Source organism: Sander vitreus, chromosome 8, assembly GCF_031162955.1.
Source record: "Sander vitreus isolate 19-12246 chromosome 8, sanVit1, whole genome shotgun sequence".
NCBI classification, from domain to species: Eukaryota; Metazoa; Chordata; class Actinopteri; order Perciformes; family Percidae; genus Sander; species Sander vitreus.
Genome location: NC_135862.1, coordinates 28,511,213 through 28,528,749, shown reverse-complemented (window position 1 = coordinate 28,528,749; position 17,537 = coordinate 28,511,213). Strand labels below are relative to the sequence as shown.

Here is a 17,537-nt window from a genome sequence, read left to right as displayed (position 1 = left end):
TTCATGATCCATCAACCTGGTAAAAAGGAATCTTATCTTAAACCGAACAGCTCGACACTCCAGTATCCCGCCAATGAAAGGATAGACCGTGGCCAGGAGCCGGGAACCAGCGTTGACTCATGCGCACGGTGCACTACAGACTAATCATCTTTGGGTAGATTTTATGTTTTTTTTAGGCTGCAATTGTTACTGTTGAAAAATAGGTGTAGGTGGAAGTTACCCATAATTATATATTTGCTTGCTGACTAATACACTTACAATAAAATTGAAACGATTTGCATGGGTTATAATTACCGCCCTTCAAAATTCGTTTTTACAGTGTAGTTGGATCATTTTGAGACAAGACTCGCTTTGTAAAAGTTTACAGCATGCCATGCTGTTATCCTACCTTGTTCTGTGTTGACAGTAGCTATGTTTCCATCCACACGTTGTTATCCGAATTAAGTGATATCAAATGAAAAATGCCTTATGGAAACAGTAAAATTCGATTGAATTTCATGAATATTGACTCAAAGGAAATATACGTTCGGTCTCATCGGATTTTATCTTGATAGATATACAGCTTATGCGATAAACGCTGATGGAAACATTATTTGCCGAATAAATAATGAATTGCGATTAAGTTTTAGGTCATTTTATGGTTGCAACCCGCCACAAAATGAAGTTTTAGTTAATTTCCACCCAGTATTTCCGCTCTGTTTGCACACATGGCGGGTGTCAACAAAGACAGATGTAAGTGGACAAACGAGGAGACGAGAGACTTTTTGTCTTGGTCATCCGAAAATGCTTCAACCAAAGGGTTTCCGTGAAGTGTCTCTGAACCACGATCTCCCAGAAATACTGTTGTTGTTGTGTCGTTCCCACACCACAGGCCGCCTCCGTTGTCGTCAGGCATTTACGTGCATCTGCATCATCATAGCAATGTGTTGATAGCGTCGTTGTTTTCTTATTATAGCTTGATATGTCGCTATCAGCTGGCACATAAGCATTATTACAACTTGTGCAATATTGATCATTTGTTGGTAGATGGCGAGATCCATTTTGTCTAGCAAAACTTTGTTCGCAAATATTTGCTTGAATGTTGCGATTCAGTGCGAAAATTAATGGAAACGCCTTAAAATGTCTCAAATCAATTCGATATACCAATTTGACCGCAAAACAGCATGTGACGTCATTACGCACAGGTTTTTATTCACTTTAAAGCCGTTGGATAGAAACACACATTCACCAGCTTTATTCGCATTAGTTTTTTTACCGAACCTCAGATAATTCGATTGACAAGTGGATGGAAACTTAGCTACTGATTGGGGGGGGGGGATGCAGTGATTCGACTTAGAGGCTTCTAAAATGATTGACGTTTCAGGGGCAGCCCTAACACACAAAAAACTGGAGTTAAGTATCATTTTGACAAAGTATACTGAAGGTTTTTTGGTCTCTGGATATGTAATGCCATGTATAGTGTGCAGCAACCTTTTCTCCTATAAATTACGTTTATATACTACTAATGCGTTTTGTCAAATATGTTTTCAGGGAAACATAGTTCCTCAATGAATTATGTTTAGTGACAAAAATGTTTTAAAGAATGAAGCGTGTTTTGTACCGTACATAAGTTGTAGAGAGGTGGTCAGGGTGGATAGTGGCCTTACAAAGCATAGTACTTTGACACTGGAGACTGGGATTTGCATCCCATGGGTTATTAGGGTTATTTTTAAATGTGAGTGCCTGAACATAACAAGAAAAAAATATTTTGCTTTAGTTGCATGCAGGAGTGAATGTTGTAGGAATGCAAATGAAACAAGTTGTCATTGAACACGTTGCAGACAAGTTTTTATATGAACATTTTGATAAACTCAAAATAAAATAAACGATCTTGGTTAAATAGTTTATTATAAAAATTGTATGAACATGTGGAAAGTGCCGAGTAGGAAGTATGAGGGCAGGTTTTGGCAAATGCCTGTAACTTTTTTCTCTCTCTCTCTCTCTCTCTCTCTCTCAGCCCTTGAATACCATAATCTCAACACGTCAATGGCAACCAAGAAATATTGGGTGATAACAGGTAAATTGGTCACACACACACACACACACACACACACAAACACGCTAAAGTGCTACTGGGTGATCAACAGTAATCAAGAGCTGCATCGATTGGACAAAACAGCAGTTAGTTTAATGCCCCGGCGCACGTTGTTGTGCAATTCAGCAGAATTCCTGCAGCCCTCCCTGTCATAACCCCATGTTATACACCATTCTCCATCCCTTCACCTGTCTCCTCTCTTGCCCCCTCTTTGCCTGACTGAACACCTCTTTACCCCTGAAATTCCTCCCCTGTCCTCTCTCATACCTCCTCACAGTGATCCAAGATGTGGACAGCTCCTCCCTGGAGGCCAACTACCAGAGCTTTGCCAACCTGATGGAGCAGCGGCTGGCTGAGCTCTTCTTGGTGGCCGGCAGGCAGGGCCTTCAGACGGCACGATCTCGGCGGGCCACCACAGTGGGGAGCTACACCGTACAGGTGGGTGGGAATGGGATTTTTTTTTTTTTGTCATTGTGTGTATTACCAGTGTTGGTGATGGCAGGATTGTGTTTATACTTGTACATTTACTTGCTTTACAGTAAAAGAACCAGTTGTGACCACATCTTTGCTAATTATTTTAACAGTTTTCACCTCTGCAAGTTTATGATATGGACCCAGATTCTTAGAATCAGCAGCTCTTTTGAGGCTGTACCTACAATAAGCATTGTCTGTCAACATAGCTAGTAAGCATGCTTACGTGCATGAAAAGTGTAGTTAAAATCACAACTGATATACAGTGGGGCAAAAAAGTATTTAGTCAGCCACCAATTGTGCAAGTTCTCCCACTTAAAAAGATGAGAGAGGCCTGTAATTTTCATCATAGGTACACTTCAACTATGAGAGACAAAATGAGAAAAAAAAAAATCCAGAAAATCACATTGTAGGATTTTTAATGAATTTATTTGCAAATTATGGTGGAAAATAAGTATTTGGTCAATAACAAAAGTTCATCTCAATATTTTGTTATATACCCTTTGTTGGCAATGACAGAGGTCAAACGTTTTCTCTAAGTCTTCACAAGGTTTTCACACACCGTTGCTGGTATTTTGGCCCATTCCTCCATGCAGATCTCCTCTAGAGCAGTGATGTTTTGGGGCTGTCGCTAGGCAACATGGACTTTCAACTCCCTCCAAAGATTTTCTATGGGGTTGAGATCTGGAGACTGGCTAGGCCACTCCAGGACCTTGAAATGCTTCTTACGAAGCCACTCCTTCGTTGCCCGGGCGGTGTGTTTGGGATCATTGTCATGCTGAAAGACCCAGCCACGTTTCATCTTCAATGCCCTTGCTGATGGAAGGAGGTTTTCACTCAATCTCACGATACATGGCCCCATTCATTCTTTCCTTTACACGGATCAGTCGTCCTGGTCCCTTTGCAGAAAAACAGCCCCAAAGCATGTTGTTTCCACCCCCATGCTTCACAGTAGGTATGGTGTTTTTTGGATGCAACTCAGCATTCTTTCCCCTCCAAACACGACGAGTTGAGTTTTTACCAAAACGTTCTACTTTGGTTTCATCTGACATATGACATTCTCCCAATCCTCTTTTGGATCATCCAAATGCTCTCTAGCAAACTCCAGATGGGCCTGGACATGTACTGGCTTAAGCAGGGGGACACGTCTGGCACTGCAGGATTTGAGTCCCTGGTGGCCTAGTGTGTTACTGATGGTAGCCTTTGTTACTTTGGTCCCAGCTCTCCCCAGGTCATTCACTAGGTCCCCCCCGTGTGGAGTGGAGCCCCGGATCGAGGGAGATTATTAGTGGTCTTGTATGTCTTCCATTTTCTTATAATTGTTCCCACAGTTGATTTCTTCACACCAAGCTGCTTACCTATTGCAGATTCAGTCTTCCCAGCCTGGTGCAGGTCTACAATTTTGTTTATGGTGTCCTTTGACAGCTCTTTGGTCTTGGCCATAGTGGAGTTTGGAGTGTGACTGTTTGAGGTTGTGGACAGGTGTCTTTTTTATACTGATAACAAGTTCAAACAGGTGCCATTAATACAGGTAACGAGTGGAGGACAGAGGAGCCTCTTAAAGAAGAAGTTACAGGTCTGTGAGAGCCAGAAATCTTGCTTGTTTGTAGGTGACCAAATACTTATTTTCCCGAGGAATTTGCAAATAAATTCTTAAAAAATCCTACATTGTACATTTTTTTCTCATTGTCTCTCATAGTTGAAGTGTACCTATGGTGAAAATTACAGGCCTCTCTCATCTTTTTAAGTGGGAGAACTTGCACAATTGGTGGCTGACTAAATACTTTTTTGCCCCACTGTACATGGGCATGTCATTAGTTGGTTATAAGCAAATTCATACAAAGGGCATTTTTGAACTGATGATGGCACTAGATAAAAAGTCAGATCACCAAAAAAATCATTAGGATTTGTTTTTTGTGAACTATGCATGTCTGTACCATATTTTGTGCCAATTAGAATCAATATGTGTGTGTGTGTGTGTGTGTGTGTGTATATTCTGTTCTGGGGTTGGGCAGGGAATGTTGCTATAAGAAAGAAGCTGTTCCTCAGTCTATTGGTGCAGTAGTCTTGTATTGCCAGACCTTCCTCCACAGCACTGAAGAGGAAGGTCTGGCTAGTCCACACAGCATTCTGGGATGGGAGAGAAACATGCTTTGGTTTATTGGGATTTCTTTAAACCAATCATTTCTTTAAACCAATCACAATTGCGCTAAGCGCCGCACGGAGCCACAGTGCCGCTGCAGAATAGCCTCGGAAAGGAACTTGTTTTGGTTAACGTTTACATTCAAAAGTTGTTTTATTCGTGCAACAGAAAACTCAGATTTGACAGATAGTTTAGCTAGCTGTCTTGATTTACCCTGCAGATATCTGAGGAGCAGTTAATCATACTCCTCATATATCTACCGGAGTTTAAAATTCCAACACAAAGAAAGCAAAAGGTAACGGACATCCGGCCGAAAAGACAGACATGCATTGGAATTTCTGGCGGCAACGGGGCAATCCTGGAAGTGGAAGGTAGTGGATATAGACTATTGGTAAGGTATCTTATTGCCCTGAACCGCTTTTCGGCAGCAGTGGTTCAAACAGGGAGTGGCCATGGTAGTATGGTGTGTGGTGTCCCTGATAATGCTGCTTGATTCGGCAGCTCCATCACAACAATGCACTGGGCCACCTTCACTACACAATTCAGGTCCTTTTGCTCAGTGGCTGTGCATCTGGCTGGCATACAGATTGCCAGGCAGGGATAACTCCTCAGTATGCCTTAAACAGGCTGTGCCTCTTAGAACTAATCTCCGTCCATATCGACACACCTGAAAACATATCAAAGATCCTTCACGTACATTCGGCATGCATGTGCTGATAAGGCTGATAACAACATTGGTAACAGGAATTGTTGGAAATTGCGCAACTATTATGTAGCCTTCTGCACACGTAGGCAGTAGTAGCATAATGAAATGTAGAATTTATGTTAATTAAATAATATGTATCAAGATATTTCAGTCTGGACCAAAATGGGGGACATAGTGACATATAGTCAATGCCATCCCTGGAACCCCACTCCAAAAAGGCAAACTATTGGGTATTAGTACCAGCTTGAAGGTCAATCTGGGACAGCTCCACATTAAGCACTCTTCATGAGCAGGGACAGTTTTAAAAACTCTCCTTGTTGGTGTGTTGAAAAATGCTCCAAAATCTAGATTATTATATTAGTAATTGCCTGCTAAGGAGAGCTGCTTTTAATTATATTTTTTTTCTTGAAATTGATCAGATCATCAGACTGATAGCCGATGACTTCTGAGATTGGAGCTGGAATGATGAGCTATTTTTTTTATTTAGTAATCACTGAGATTGGTTTTTAAGATGAATTAGTTTAGAACTTTAATCTGTGGGTTTTGGACAGTTAGTGGAACAGAATAAGCAATTGTATGGCATCAAGTTGGACTTTAAAAATTGTCATGTACATTTTTTACCTTTTTCTAACATTTTATAGACCAAATAATTAATAAATTCATTGAGAAAAAATTCCGAAGATTAATTGATAATAAAAATGATCATTAGTTGACATTCCATAGAGCAAATGTTATACTTCTTTTAAGTTAAAAAGGTTGCTGTATGGGAGCAGACTCCAAGTCTTATCACATGTTGGAGTACCTTTGAACAGAGTCGGAGTATCTTTGCATCAAAAAAGAGAGTTCTCAAAACTGTCCCTGCTTTGACCACACATTGTCAAACCTTCAACATAATAAATAAATAGGTCTCAAGTCTCTGCAAGTAGATTTTCATTATTTACTGAATTGTATTCTGTATGTGTCCTGCCCGGTGTTCCATATTGTGCAAATTAAAACGATTGACTACTCCTGGGCTTTATGTCTTACACAGCCTGAAGGTTTAATGGGACGTCACAGATGACCAGTTTTATGGCTGCAGAAATGGAGGAGACTGGGAGAGGCTTACAGAGAGAGGGGGGTGGGTGGTTGGGTTGTAAAGAAGGGAGAAATCATCCAGCCATTTAATCCCACACATTCCTTCTTTTTATGACAAAATCAAATTACCAGACTTGATTAAACCGTGTGATGTGTTCGTCAAAAAAAAAGTGTTTGATGTATGATAAAAGGAAATTGAGATTTCAAATGACTCAGTTATCCTCGAGTGTCTTCCCCAAGTGCAGTTATCTTGCAGCAAATGGTTTGTCATGATCAAAGCAGCCGAGCTAATTCAGAACTTTGATTGGGCCACTGTTAATATAGCATTTTAATCTCTTGGTTTGGAGATATAAAGGATTGCATGTTCAGTCTGTCTGTAGATGCTCTGTTGTGCTGATATTCTCTATTTTTAAAATAAACTATGCCTAAGACACTCTTTTAAACAAATTAGTCTAGAGCTGATATGTAATGATGATGATAATGTATTTGTACAGTTTGTATGTAACCATAAAATGTTTTAACAAAATGCCATTATCAGCTTGAGATATTGGACACTTTATTTGTCCTCTTCCAGATGGTGAGCATGCGTCGACTGCCTGGTCCAAAGAACCCAGCAGAGATGACTTATTTTGCCCAGCTGAATGGAGCACCCATCACTGGCTCCACCGCTGCCAAGACCCTTAGCAGTCTGGACTCGCAGACCATGGCTTTGACACTGGGATACTTTGTACAAGTGCAGGCTGAACGTAAGCTTATTCTCTTACTGGATAGTGTGATTTTACATTATTGTGTATCATATATGTAAAGGAGGAAGCAAGTCAGGCACAAGAGACGCAATGCAAATTAAAGGTTTTATTTCCTCAAATGCCAGTGTCCATGAGAAATGCTCCACTTTAACGTTGTTATAAACAAATTTAACCCTCTGAGGATGAAAGATGCACTGACTCGTCCAAACAATGTTTGACAACACTCCTCAAAAAGCGATATTACAAACATTTATTTCAGACATTTTAATCATATATTACAGTACTGTGAACCTAAGACTTAAAAAAGTAAACTCATTTTAAAGCACAGAAACAATTCGCACAACACAAGTTAAGGTTTGTTTTCAAAAGAGATTTGAGGAATTTCAAAAAGCGCACGTCAACGTTTCAGCTTTAGCGCCTAATTATCTCTTTACACATTGCTCTAGAAAAAATGTGGTCCTTACTATACGGAAAGCCAAGTTTGTTCTGATCATTTAAATATGAAACACACTGGTATCAGTTTTATGCAAAAAGTTTTACCCTAAAAAGGTAAATTTAAGATGATGTGTGAAAATACCCTTTGACCTCAGAGGGTTAACAGGACAATGTAATACAGCTCTTTCTAGCCTCCTAGGACCTGAAGTATGCAGGGAAAAACCATGACATTGGTAAAGGGATAACATTACCATTAGCTGTAGATATTTTCTGTTTGTTGTTCGGCACAACCGCCTGTAAAATGGCCAATTATCATTTTTACACTGTTTTTTTTTGTGCAGATTTAACAAACAGGACATAGTAAGCTTTAGAGATGCATGTAGGTGGATTTTGTTAGCTTTGGACAGAGCCAGGCTAGCTGTTCCTCCTTGTTTTAGTCTTATGCTAAGCTAAACTGACTGGCTGGTGGCTGTAGCTCCAAACTTACTGTACAGATATTTGAGAGGGATCAATCTTCTCATTTAACTCCTGGTAAGAACATGAATAAGCGTATTTCCCAAAATGTTGAACTATTTATTTTAATTCTAATGACAAGTCTTATTTATAATATTATTCTAATGTTTCTAAATTAATGCACAGTTAATTGAAGTTCAAATGCTAACTCAAAATATACACTCTGTACTTTTACCATTTCTTCATGTATATGCTGATTTATATCACCTATAGAAATAATTAGCATAAAAAAGTGACTATTTTCTGTTTACATGTTTCACATGTTTTTTTTGTTGCATTTAGCTATTATTTAAATAGTTACATTCATATTACAGATGCACAGTCAACCCACAGAGCACACTTCTTATTTAGCAGCCACTGTAGAGACACCACACTGGGGAAAACATTCCAGTTTAACTCGTTAAGTTTTATCTGTTGGACTCAAGTGTAACAGCCCTGGCTTACCGTGACATTGTGTAGCTTTTGGGTATTTCCATAATGCCCTACAGTATGCATCCAATAAAGCTTTAGGGGCCATCCACACGAAAATGCTTTTTGGTGCAAACGCACCTGTTTTGCTTCGTTTTGGCCGATCATCCAAACGAATCCTGTAAACGCACTGCCTAAAAATGCACTTTTTTGAAACCTGGTCCCAGGGTGAAAAAATTCGAAAACGCCACCCTCGCGGCTTCATTTGGACGGCGAAGCCACATACTTGCGTATCAATGTTGTCATCGCCACAAATCGCTCGACCTCTTATCCCACGATGACGTCGCATAACAACAATAACAATGGCGGACTACATGCTTGTGTTCGGTTTGAGAATATATTAAGCCCTAAAGTGTTGTGAATAATGTGTGACTAGTGAAAATAAACAAATGACTGCAATCACTTTCAGAAATCTCTTTTTTTTTAAAGTAAAAGTAAAGTTTTTAAACTGTGAAAATATAACATAAAGGTCACTCCACATCGTCTTTAGTCGGTCCCCTCTGTGGCTGTCCAGCTTGGCCTAGAATTAAGCAGAGCAGAACATTGCTATCGGGCAAGTTAAGGCCAAAACCATGTTGTGAATTATGTACTGAAGCAACACACCTACATAAACATGCATCCGTCTTAATGCCCACAACGACACAGCACTGTAGCATATAGCTAGCTAGCTAAGCTTGAAATCATGAGCATACCTGGAGCAAATCCTGGCGCTGCTTCAAAACTGCAGGAGGAAGAGGATTCTGTTGAATTTGGTGATGCAGGCATCTCCTCTGTCGGTGTTGAGGGCTGGGACAACAACTCCACCAGGTCACTTGTCTCAATGCTTGAATTGATGGAGTGTGTAACGGGCAACCCACCCCAGATCTCTGGCAAAGCTCAAAAAATAGCATAACTACCTATTCTTGGCCACTTCGACGTTCTGTGTCCACGGCCCGTCTGTATTTGCCACAAACATTTTTTAGTTCGTGGTCACCTTGGCTTTCGAAAGTGCCGTGGCCTCGTGAGGGGAGTCCTCTGTTGCCTCTGTCGGACACTGTGCCCGAAACGCGTTCGTCAAGTCCATATATTTCGACTGGCTCCGCCTCTTCCTCTCCGTTTTTTTGGTGAATTTCTGTAACAGAAACAGCGCCACCTATGGGCCTGGAATATGAAGTAGCGTGTTGAGTCATTTACAAATGGATCCATTTGGACGCATATATTCTTGAAACGATACCAGGGAAGACGGGTAAAAAAAAAAGATCGTTTTTGAACGTGTGGATGTGGCCTTAGAATATCAATACAAATTCAAAATCAAAGACTGTTTGTACACACTAATCTGATTAAGATAGCTGAATTCAGGAGATTTTTGTTTTTTTCAGTAGCTCCTGAAGAGGACAAAGTGTTCCCTCTCACCTTATCTCCCTCACATTTTCCCAAAATCTATAATTAATAAAACAGAGATACTAACAACCATCAGCGCCCATCAGAGCTCCTTCTAACAAGGCTCAGGCTGTGAAATGAACAGTGTTTTTGTAAAATGTATTTTGTTTGCCTTAACATGGGGAAGGGGAAACAAGTTGCATTAGTCCTTTTAAAATGAAAAAACATCCCTTTTGCACACTGTTCTGTGATAGGGGAGCTCAAAGAAATATTATGAAGATATTCAAGTGAAAAACTTTAGGTTCAAGCAAGCTTTTTTATGTTGTACTTTAAAGCACATTTCTGGATGGATTTCAAGTCGTCGTGTTTTCTTGTATTACTTTTCTGTCTTTCAATGTATTTTTTTGTATATGAAGCAAGTTACGGTGCTATATAGATACTGTGAAAGTATCAAACTGCTCAATCCATATAGGTAAAAAGTGCTGCTACAGTGCCATTTGTAGCACTTATGAGTAGTACATAAGTTAGGACCAGGCTCTAGGTTCGGAGGAGCAGTTTGTAATTAAATAATAATAATACCCAAGACCAAAAAGTAAGTTTAAATGCCAGCTTGTTTATGTAAAAGAGAAGAAAGAATTTAGAAGCAGGTCGAAATAGTAAATGGTACCAAATAACAGTTTACATACACAATTCACAAAAACATAGACACAATCTTTGCATTTAAATGCGATCTATTCACTATTATTAAATACTATTTTTCTAATTTTCAGTTTGACTCAACCTTAAAACTTAAAAAATAACGTTATTTAATAATTTAAATTCAATTAAAATGTCTCTTTAATTTGCTATTTAGTTTATATTATCTTGAGTTAACTCAGTTTTAAGTTCTAATTTTAATCTCAGTTAGTCATAAATTCTTATTTCAACTTTGTTAGGGCTATTTTAGAATCCTTGTTATTTTCCTACATGCTACGCCAGTGAGCCACTGAAGCTAAGCTTTTGCAATATCAAACCCATTTGCCAGTTCGGCGCAACATAGGCTACATGGAAAATAACAGAAATAAGGAATGTAAAATCAAATATAACATTCACCGTTCAACAGAATGAAAAGCTATGGTGAATTATATTCAACACACAGTTAAACCTTAATCAGTCTCTTTTCAACAAGTTAAAAATGTTGCTAGCGACACGTTGTGCAGTCCATACAAATTCCGCGTGATGTGATGCAGAAGGAAAAAACATTGACGGCTTAAAGTGAGTCCACACTTACCGAGATCCCAAGTCCATCAAACTCCACTCGCATCAAAGAATTGTTGCAGACTAGTCCTACCGGGATGAATGAGTTGGTGTCCTTGTACAACACGCAGGTGAATCACACGGATGCGATGTCATTGTCAATCGTGGATCTTCTCACAGGAGGCTCGCCATCTTTACCGTCTGCTTGTTGCAGCATATGACGTGGCTTGAAGCAGTAGAACATTCACACTTCTAACTTTCGGTCAAACTTGTTAAATAACAGCAAAATAAACCACAGTCTACCTGTGTAGACAGAATGTAACATAAAACACATAAAATATGAGAGCTTAAAACACTGTTTTGTTTGCTACTCTTGTTTCGCTCACTGGCTCAGTCTAGCTCACGTCTTCCTTCTAGCGTTCATCTCTTGCACTGACGTTCTTCCCGCAACAGGAAGAGCTACAGCCATTCTGATTTGGCTGATACAACGGCAGTAACTTAAAGTACCAGGATACTTTTTTAACATGACAAACTAATAGGATGCATTACTACTAAAACTTGGATATTCATTTTAATCTTATTTAACCTGGTTGAATCATTAACTTTATACCTAATATTATGAAATTTGTCTGCATATATTTTATTGCTATTTATTCTTTATCCTTCTTAAATCTATCTAAGTCCGTTTGCATATAGTAATGGGTTACACTATTTTAGGTTCAGGTAGAGGTGTAAAACTAGGCTCTACAAAAGATTTTGTGATAGCTGTACTCAAACTTTGAAATAAAGCTTGGACAACAGTCACTAGGGGGTTCCCTAACTCAGGATATGTCAGTTTTCTTGTCGGTTCTTTGTCTTGAAGATCTTCTCAATGTATCCATACTTTCATCTCTATCAATACTCTCTTCATTGATCCCTGTTTCAATTTCCATAGGTTCAGATTCACTTCCTGCACTGTCTCCATTGGGAACTCCAGATTCAGTTATTGTTTCAGGTTCCATTCCTTCCGCAGGTCCGTCTGCTATTTGTTCAGGTAAACTCTCCTTTTCAGGTGGGTCACTTATGGTTATGGGTTCCACTTCAGGTAAGTGTTCTTCCTCTTGTAAGGATGAACTTCCAGATGAGACTTCACCAGATCCCTCCGGAACACTGTTCAGGCTCAACAGATGAATTGGATTGCTCTCTGGGAGGCATAATCAAGTTATGTTCCTGAGTGGAACTTGTGGGTCCCGAGAATGGGTAATAAAAGGAATGTGACATGAAGTCCCTTTCTTCTTCAGATTATGGTTCTCGCTCATCAGGAGTAGGTTGTGGGTGTTGACGTGCACTTGGCCTTTGAGGTCTGCTTGAAACAGACCTGCAGGTTCGTCTTCAGGAGCTGGTAAGAACCCACATGGTAGCACTCTACCAATCAGATTGGTCATTTGAGTCCGACTGCCGGCAGTGCCCGCCCCGCCAATTATACATGTCAAATCGGCCAAAATGAAGGCCGAAGGCCCCTTGGACGGACGACAGCACGGAACACACCGAACAGACTCAAGTCACTGACCTCGCCAGACTGTCCAATGGCCGATTATCGGCTTGGTGTGTCAGCGCCTTTAGACTCAAAGTCTGGTCCTTGCAGTTTTTCAGGGAAACCATTTCCATCAGACAGATTATTTCACAGATAGCAGGATCGGCTCTCTGATTTCAAATCTCCCTCTGATATACTGGATATGACGGGAAAACCATCACAGTGCTCAAAGCTGTCTGGAATAGCTTTAGCCGACATGGCAAGAGATGCAACAAGAGGACTGATGGGACCATTCTCGTTTGTGTCTACAGGAGGGCAGACTACATGTTTCTCACAGACTGCACTAACAGTTTTGCAGGAGATATGTGTGAATTCGTCAGACTCAGGTAGGTGGTAATGTATGAATTGAGGGATTTGCTCCTCCTCTTTCTGAGAGACTAAGTCATTTACAAGTTCAGCATGTGGACGTCGTGAGAGGCCTTCTGCATTGAGATTGCATTTCCCTGCTCGGTACTGAAGCTGGAACCTGAAGGTGAAGAGGGCAGACAACCAGCGATAGCTTGTTGCATCCAACTTAGCTGTGGTAAGCAGGTAAGTTAATGGGTTGCTGTCCGTGACCACTGCAAAAAGGGACTCCGTATAGGTAATCGGCAAGCTTTTCCGTTACAGCCCACTTGAGTGCCAGGAATTCAAGTTTGTGAGCTGGATAACGAGTTTCACTCTTTGACAATCCACGGCTGGCGTAAGCTATAACACGCATCGCTCCTGATATAGTGCTGGTCCTAGTCCAGTTGTGCTTGCATCAGTGTGTAATGCATACGGCAGCTTTGGGTTGGCAAATCGTAACACTGAAGCAGTGGTGAGCTTGTCAATGTTGATCTCAAAAGCTTGACGACAGCTTTCTGGCCACCGCCTTCCAAAAGGCTCTTTTGGCTTGAAATATTGACCACGATCCTCTGATCTTTCACTCTTTCTAGGTGGCGGGTACCCGGCCGTGAGATCATTTAATGGCTTGACTATCTTAGAGTAGCTCTGGATAAATCAGCAGTAATACCCAGCAAACCCTAAAAATGAACGTAGTTCTCTAAGATTTCTTGGACTAAGCCGGGTCTTTAGGGCCTCAATCTTCTCTGGGTCGGTTTCATAACCATGCTCCGACACAATGTGTCCTAAATACCTCACCGACGTCTGGAAAAACTTTTAAGCCGTACTCCTTCAGATGATTAAGGACGTGGAGAAAACGGATTTCGTGTTGTTCTTAGGTTGCTATTCCCCATGCACTTCTCCATCAACCTTTGAAATGTGATGGGGGCATTAGTTACACCCTGGGGCATCCTATTAAACTCCCAGAACCCCAATGGACACACAAAGGCTGTTTTGGGTTTGTCAGCTTCCTCAACTTCGATCTGATAATAGCCTGACTTAAGGTCTAGGACAGAGAACCACTTTGAGCCTGTGAGTGCAGAGAAAGTCTCCTCCATATTAGGCAGAGTGTAGGCATCCTTGATAGTCTGCAGGTTTAACTTCCTGTAGTCGATACAGAGTCTGTCTCCATTTTTCTTTCTAACCACCACTATAGGTGAAGAGAACAGTGACTTTGACTCCCGGATTATCCCTGCCTCACTCAGCTGTTGTAGGTGTCTCCGCACTGCATCAAGATCTTGGGGACGTATGGATCGAGGTCTATGCTTAAAGGGGGTTTTGTCACTCAACTTGATTTGGTGCTTAACTTTGTCTGTTTGACCAAAGTCTGGGTCATGTAGAGCAAACACTTCTGGCATAGCGCATAGTTTATTCTCTATTCTCTCCCTCCATTCAGCTGGAATTGGAGAGCCATTAAAGTTTAAGTCCAGCTTTACACTTTCAGAAGACTTTGGGAAACTACTCTGGTGTGCTGCATCTGTTGGGCTTCGCTTATTCTGGATAACTTCCTGCAAGGCGTGTATTTCAGCTATGACACGCTTTGCTGTGATGATTATGTCATGCTTGCTTTCATTGCGCAACACTACTGGTAGTTTCTTAGATGGCTTGTCAGGTAGACTGAGTAAACAGCTTGTAACTAACATGCCTCCAGGTAAGGAAGACAATGAAGGGGGAGTCAATTACAACCCACCGATTTGCAGTTTGGCTGTTAACATGAGCTAAACCTTCTGTCACGCGGCTTTTGACCAGCTGGGTCAACTGTAGGATCTTTCCCTGATAGCCTCACTAGTCCTAAGGTACTGTTTTCTTTATGCTTGTTCCTTTGCTGCATTATTTTCAGAACAACTCTGGAACCATATGGGAGTGCTTGAAGATCTGTGTTCGTACCAGAGTAATCCTCATACACTAAATCCAAGGTGTTAGTGCCAATCAAGAGTGTGGACTCTGCATTAGACCGTGTATCTGGGACAACTAATGCAAGAGTGGGCACAGTAATCTCAGAACCGAAACCGTTCTTTGGGAAGGTGATATCCACTTCTATGAAGCCTATGGTACATTTTGACAGTTTGCAACCTTCACTTCCAACAGCTCTTCCAAGGGGTGGATTTTCAAGTTGGACAGGTTGTTCTCATTGAATGAATGAATGAATGATTGATTGTGACACTGGTCACTTGAGATCCTGAGTCAAGAAGGCAATTACAAGTTTGCCCATCAATGAGTACACAGGCAGTATATTTAGCTCCAATCAACCCCTTTGGTAGTCCCACATCATTGGATCTTGTGTGCGAAACCTTTCTTTTCTATTGTGTTCAGTAACTGAGTTGGGACCGTTGTCACTGTGTTTAGCTCTCATTTGTCCCACAATGAGGGCTGAGTTCACTTTAAAGGTTGGGAAGAGGCTGAGTCATCTTGACTGTCCCACAAGGACTGTTTCTCTTTCAGTTGTGTCTTCTTTGCAGCTACTAGTGACGAGTTTGGCTCATTAGGACATACAGATGCAATATGGCCATCCTCTCCGCATTGAAAACAGTACCAAGGCTTTGGTCTGTTACTAGGACGTTCAGATGGTTTGTTTGTTGCACACTTTGCACTGAATTTTGTCACATTGGTCTTTGTCTTTGGTGGTTTCTGTGTTTTTCTACGTGTGAGCTGGCTTTGAAGCTCAATAACCTGTTTCTTTAAGTCAGCGTCAACACCATCTGACGAAGATGCATGTGTCTCTGATTTCTGTGTCTTTAATTGAGTCAGTTGACTCTGCGGCTGAGTGATTTGTTTTCTCAACTCAGTGATATCATTCCCCAATGATGGGTCAATTTCAAGAGAGCTTGCTGTCAAGAGATTGGCTTTTTGGTTTGATACACCAAGGTGCTTTTTCATTCGGTTCTCTTTGGCACTCTGTCTTCCTCTACACGAAGCTGCAGCAGCAACTCGGGGAATGGAGGTGGCCTGTCTCTCTTACGTTCAAGCTGAAGGTCAGCTATCAGCACATTATCCCAGCACCCCCGACAAAACTGCTGCAGGAGATGCTTGTCAGCTTCATTAGTAGATACGCCCCCTCCCTAGTGCTTTAGTAAGAACTGAGAGTTTCTCTTCAGAGTTTTGGAATGTGTTGAGGAACACGGCGAAGAATGCTTGTGGGCCTAAAGGTTTGACAACATTGGTGGCTGGTGGCACTAAGCTGTCAAGAATCTTCCTTGAGCACTGAAGGTCAGACAGAGCTGGGTCTTTGAGAATGAGCTCAACACCAATTTGCCATGTATCAAAGTCTACCTCATGACTGGGGCAAGGGATTCTGCCAGAAAATGCTTTAAGTCCGACTTACGCATTCATCAGTGATACTGGGGCGTCACTTCTCACTACGTGTTCTACGTTCATTTGCTGCACTTCTGGAGGTTAACATAACTCACAGCAGTCATAGGGGCTTCATTCACTTTAATCTGGCTGAATGCTTTGGCCTCAGCGGCACATTGGCGTTTCGCCATGCTCCTTTGCCTTTACAGGAGAGGCTACTTGTGGCTGCATCAGTGGTGTTTGAGCTTTTTCATTCTGAATTTCTGTGTTGGAAGACTCGATCTCAGGCTCATTACTGGGCTCCACACTAGCAGCTACTGATTTACTGCATTAAGATAGTTGTTCTTGGAGGATCTTTTCAAAGGATCAGTTTGTCTGTGGTATGGGGATTCAGGGTCACCTACTTTAATTGTCCTCCCAATACGCCCATACCGGTTCAAGAAATCAGTGACATCCTGATCTGATTCTGTGTCAGTAAGTCCACTAACGATGACTGAGTTAGGGCATTTTCACACCTGAAAGTCCGGACCAAGGTTCATGTTTTTGTTACATTGTATACATTTGATCTGGTAAGTTTTGGTTTCACACTGCAGTTATGCAAGCGCACTAAAGATCTATACGTGACAAAACTACGTCCTGCCGTCATCACATACGTGAGCTGTGTCTCCAGATACTTATAATTGATTGGTTTGGAGATGGGCTTCCCCGTCCTCTCGTATCCTCTCTCTGTGTCTGAGTTTTTTCAACTGACTGGACAGGAAGAAGGTCCTGTGTTCTGGTCAGGTGGTCAAACCAGCTCATTTCATTAAAATTATCAGACATTATTTGCAAGAGACGTGACTACGTCTGCTCTGGTCACCGACACTTCGCTCTGCTCTGCCGGTGTCGGTCTCTAATTTTAGCGGCAGCTGGTTTGACCACGGAGATACGAGTGACGGACGGCAAGCTTGACTGCAGTCTATTTCTGTAATAGAAACCCTGCAAGCTGCTACAGTTTGCTGCCCTTCTGCATCGCAGATTGCTAAACACACCTGACTACAGGAGACATTAGCTCAGACTTGCGGAGTACATATAGTTGGTGCGGT

The 17,537-nt window shown here is 41.4% G+C and overlaps 1 protein-coding gene across 1 annotated transcript in view; it reads left to right on the top strand.

Moving 5' to 3' along the window:
• kiaa1549la (KIAA1549-like a) overlaps nt 1-17,537 on the top strand; it is a 248,641-nt gene that overhangs the window by 116,018 nt on the left and 115,086 nt on the right. The window contains exons 8-10 of the mRNA XM_078258059.1: nt 1,997-2,056; nt 2,352-2,512; nt 7,043-7,214. Of these exons, the coding sequence (XP_078114185.1) occupies nt 1,997-2,056; nt 2,352-2,512; nt 7,043-7,214 (393 nt within the window). The remainder of the gene's footprint in view (nt 1-1,996; nt 2,057-2,351; nt 2,513-7,042; nt 7,215-17,537) is intronic.